This window comes from Quercus robur, chromosome 11, assembly GCF_932294415.1.
Source record: "Quercus robur chromosome 11, dhQueRobu3.1, whole genome shotgun sequence".
NCBI classification, from domain to species: Eukaryota; Viridiplantae; Streptophyta; class Magnoliopsida; order Fagales; family Fagaceae; genus Quercus; species Quercus robur.
The window spans coordinates 13,544,273-13,549,239 of NC_065544.1; the positions used below are offsets into that span (position 1 = coordinate 13,544,273).

The window sequence follows — 4,967 nt, forward strand, 5'->3', positions numbered from 1 at the left end:
ATGATTGATGTAATTCTCTCAAAAAAAAAAAAAAAAACATGATTGATGTAATGACCATTACTTAAAAAAAATAATTAAAAAAATAAAAAGATATATATTTAGAAAAAATTTGACGTAATCATGAATTAAAGTCACTTAAAAGCCATTAATTTTTTTTTTTTTTTTGAGAAAGTAAAAATATATTTTTTTAACTACAAAATATTTAATATAGAAGATACATGGCTGTATATTATAAAGATACTATATATTTTTATAAGTTTTTTTTTTGCTTAATTAGTGGTTTAGTAACCATTCTCTCCTTTTGGATGTTTTTTATTTTTCCTTTAATTATTGGGTAGCCAAGGGACATGTATGACATTTATGGGTCATATGCATGGTAATCAATATCCAGATTTGGATCTTAAGATCCCATATACCTAAAACGTCTTGGATCACACAAGGATCTCTACTAAAGTGAAATCCATGTGGGATCCCATTTAATACAACCCGATTAACTTATATAACAAATAAATATTCATTTTATTTTAGATTTGTCAAATACCTTTTATATCTAACCTAGATTTGTATGTGTGAGAGAGGAAAAGACTCAAAACATTGAACCAAATGAAACAAAAAGTCAATATTTAATTTGTTCTTATCTCCAATGTGGCATTTGAGAATATTTCAATTCTCTTTGTAAATAGATAGATAGATTATAAATAGATAGACTATAAATAGATGATTATAAATAGACTGTTACACAAACAATTGAACATTTATAAGTATTGCAAAGGGGATGACCAAAGCTAGCAATATCATTGCACACCGCAAACCAGCAACTTGCTTCAAGTATTAGTTAGTTATGGCGTCGCCTTGTGTCAGGGGGAGGAGGTGGTCAAGGGCAGTAAAGATGACCTTGTGCTTGTGCTTTCTCATACCAATGGTAGCAATTGGAATTGGAAACACTAACACCATCTTTGGTCAAAAACAAAAATTGGATATTCAACGGCAGTTGAAGCGCCTCAACAAGCCTGCTCTTAAATCCATCAAGGTTATTAATTACTTCATATAACATTCTTTTTTATGCTCCATTTGTTTCAAAGTAAAATATTTTTCGGAAATTATTTTACACATTTTACCATGTTTGTTTGGGTGTAAAATTTGGTCAGCTGTAAAATATTTTATAGTCAAACTGTAAAAAAAACCCCTCCCAAGCATAAAATGTTTTACTCCTAAATGAAGTATAAAACATTTTACGCTTCTCTTTCACACAACTCCCCCCCCCCCTCTATCTCTCTCTCTCATGAGCAAAACAACCCCTCTTCCCTCTCACTCTCAAGTACTCTCTTCTCACAAACCAAAGCCACCAAGCCACTCATCACTCTCAGGTTCATCGTCACCACTCATCTCCAACACCACTCATTGTTGACTCAACCTCAACCATTGTCAGCTCCAACCTCTGATTATCAGTTCAACCTTCTTCTATTTTTTTTTTTTTCCAATCCAATCATTCAATTCACTATCCTCAAGCACCACCTCCACCTCCACCGTCCTCAACTCACCCACTGATTCTCAAATCGGTATTTTCCTACCACTATGTGGGTTTATCAATTTGGGTTTTTGGCTGGTTTGTGGGTTATTGTGGGTGGCAGGTAGCTAGGTTTTATGGTTGCAATGGGTGGTTGAGATTTGGGGTGGGTTCTACATGACTTTGCACCATGATTTCTCTTAGATCTTAGTTGCTCTTCCTCTTTTTCTTTTCTTTTTTTTAAATTGCTGGTAATTTGTTGTGTGTGATTTATGGTTGATAAATTTGATTTGTATATTATTGAATTTGAGAATTGTGTTTAACTTGTTGAGAAGTTTGAGTTAGGGTATGAGAATTTATGGTTTGATTCATGTTGGGTTTTGATTAAAATTTGAGAATTGAGTTTGAGTTGTTGAGAATTTTGAGTTTGGGTATAAGAATTTCTCATTTGATTCAGGGTTGATTTTTTATTGAAATTTGAGAATTTGAGTTTGTTTGTTGAGAATTTTGGAATTTGACATATGTGTTAAGAGTTAAAAAATAACTTGCATCTAACAATTAGATTTATAAAATATGTAGCAATATTAATTTTTTTAAAGGAAGTTATTGCCTCAGACTACAAACAATTTTGTAGCCAAACTTTGTCCTTTTATATATTCCCACCTTCTTCTTCTCTTCTTTTTAGCTCTCTCTCTCTCTCTCTCTCTCCTTTTTTTTCCCCCTTCTCTTTGGGGTAAGCAAAGTTTGTGTTCTATATAGTACCCGTTTGGATTGCACTGAATTTGGCATTTACGTTTTCAGTCCTTTTTTTTTTTTTTTTTTCTGCTCGTGAACAGTAAAATCATGTGATTTTACTATGCAGGGATAAAAAACACTGTTCACGCACTGTTCATGCACTGTTCACGGGTCCCACGATACTATTCACATATTTAAAAATTATTTTGCTGCAGTGTTTTCAGTTTTCAGTTTTTAGTTTCAGCAAAAATAAGTTCAATCCAAACATACCCATAGTACTTTCAGCTTTAGTCCAAAAATAATTATTCTCTTTTGTGTGTTTTGGTGTCTCCATGACTCCCACATTTACTACTTTTTTATGATCTTAAACTGAAATCTATCTGTATGTGATGAGAAAATGTATCTGATACAGAGCCCAGATGGAGATATAATCGACTGCGTACATATCAAAAACCAACCTGCTTTTGATCATCCTTTCTTCAAGAATCATACAATTCAGGTGACTAGTTTAATTAAGCAATTGATCATTTGGAACCGCTAATAATTGGATCCCTATTTTATGTATGTATGGGGTTGGGTTTGCCCATATATGCCTTAGATGAGACCAAGTTTTCACCCAGAAGGGCTTTCATTCGACGATGTCTCTTCAAAGTCCGAGTCCCAAATTACTCAGCTATGGCACTTGAATGGAAGGTGTCCTGAAGAAACTATTCCCATCAGAAGAACTAAAGAAGAAGATTTATTAAGGGCAAGCTCTGTAGCAAATTATGGAAGGAACAAATACCCTCAGTTTGATACCACGGACACCAATGTAACTGCTTTCCATGAGGTACAACTTAATAGGTTTGAACTCAATGATATCTACTACTACTACTAATTAAGGACTCAAGAAGTCGACACTCACAACCTTCATGTTTTTATGGTTGAGTTTCTAGAATGCAATAGTTTTTGTGACAGGAGATAAGTATTATGGAACTAAGGCAACCGTAAACGCTTGGAAACCCCAAATCCAGGAACAAGTTGAGTTCAGCTTGTCTCAACTCTTGATCCTTGGTGGTAATGCTCGTGGAGAGCTTAATAGCATTGAAGCTGGCTGGATGGTATATTTATTATTTAATTTCATCATCACTTTTTTTTTTCTTTTAGGCCCTTGCAAAACATTGAATTACTAATAATTTTCATTTTTACAAAAATTACTTGTATGTAATAACGGGTCAACTATCATGTATATGGAGATTACAACACAAGACTCTTCACTTTTTTCGCTACTAATGTACGTGTTTTAATTTTTTACTTCCCCACCATTATTGTTTTTTTTTACTGTTTTTCAAAAAATAGTCTTTTATTCATATATTCCTACAGAAAGATTCAAATCAAACTAGGGGTTGCTACGATCTATTGTGCTCACCTGGCTTTGTTCAAACCAACAAGGAAATTGCGCTGGGTGGAAGCATCAATCCTATTTCCGTCTATGCTGGTTCCCAATATGAACTCCACTTCCTTGTCTGGAAGGTAGTAAAATATTTCAATTTAATTACTTTATCAAATACTTCTAATTTTTGGATACATATATATATATGATCATGTCATATTTAGTTTTTCTATAAAAAAATTCATAGTAACAAATGTTACAGATATGGCTCAAGGCCCAAGCCCTATTATATTCTTCTGGTTTTATTTGTAACAGTTTATGTTTGAAATTCTTATTTCTCGGTTTATTTATTATTACATACAACTTTTTAAATTTAAAGTTTCAAGTTTTTCTATACTCAATTAATTTTAACCTGACTTATTTTTTAAGACCGCAAATTTAAGTCTAGTTGTTCTGCACAAAAAAAGTTTTTTTTTTTTTTTTTTTTTTCTCTTTCAATAGAAATATATATCACACCAAAAATATAATGCTTTACCAATAGGTTTTTATTCTCTCGCATATACTCTTTAAATTTATTTTCCACATTTATTTTTATGTTTTAAATATAGATTTTTTTTTTTTTTAAATATGTATATTGTCGCATCAATTACAGGCATGTCTATGCACATAAACAAGTGAAAGAATATTTAACCTTCATACCTTCATTTATCATTCAAAATATTACAAACTGATTTGCATGGCATGTACAATGAGGTAGGACATCAAAGGAAGGGGAGACTGGTGGTTACAAGTTGGGAATAAGTATCTAATGGGATATTGGCCTGCCTCCCTATTTGTATCCCTGTCTGAAAGCGCTTCACAGATCCAATGGGGAGGAGAGGTGACAAACCTACAAAAAAATGGGGAGCACACCACAACACAAATGGGCAGCGGTCATTTCCCTGAAGAAGGGTTCAGCAAGGCTAGTTACTTCACAAATCTCCAAATTGTTGATGGTTCAAACGTTCTCAGGTTTCCCAATTATAGTGCCATTGTCGCTAGGAAACCAAATTGCTATAATGTCACAAATTTTATAAACCACTTTTATTATGGTGGTCCTGGTAGAAACCCCAATTGTCCATGATCATTTAGATTATTGTTTCAAATTAAAGGAGAAAAAATGAAAAATAAGAAGAAGGTACTTTTTTTTTTTCTTATTCTCTTAATGTCACACCAAATGTACCAACAAGTCATATGTAATATGAAACTCTTTGATTCAATAAATGAAAATAAAAAGTTATTATGTGAAGTAGTAAAATTTTGAAATTATGAAATTTAATATAGTGGAAGTTAATTGGTCTTAATTCTTATCGG

General features: G+C 32.6%; 1 protein-coding gene across 1 annotated transcript; it reads left to right on the forward strand.

Annotated features, from left to right (window-relative positions):
* Window positions 1-919: 919 nt before the first annotated feature.
* LOC126704728 (uncharacterized) lies at window positions 920-4,737 on the forward strand. Its single transcript, XM_050403749.1, has 7 exons — window positions 920-1,030; window positions 2,655-2,741; window positions 2,841-3,071; window positions 3,178-3,339; window positions 3,453-3,515; window positions 3,605-3,754; window positions 4,372-4,737. The coding sequence occupies exons 1-7, from the start codon at window positions 920-922 to the stop codon at window positions 4,735-4,737; spliced, it is 1,170 nt and encodes a 389-aa protein (XP_050259706.1).
* Window positions 4,738-4,967: the final 230 nt, after the last annotated feature.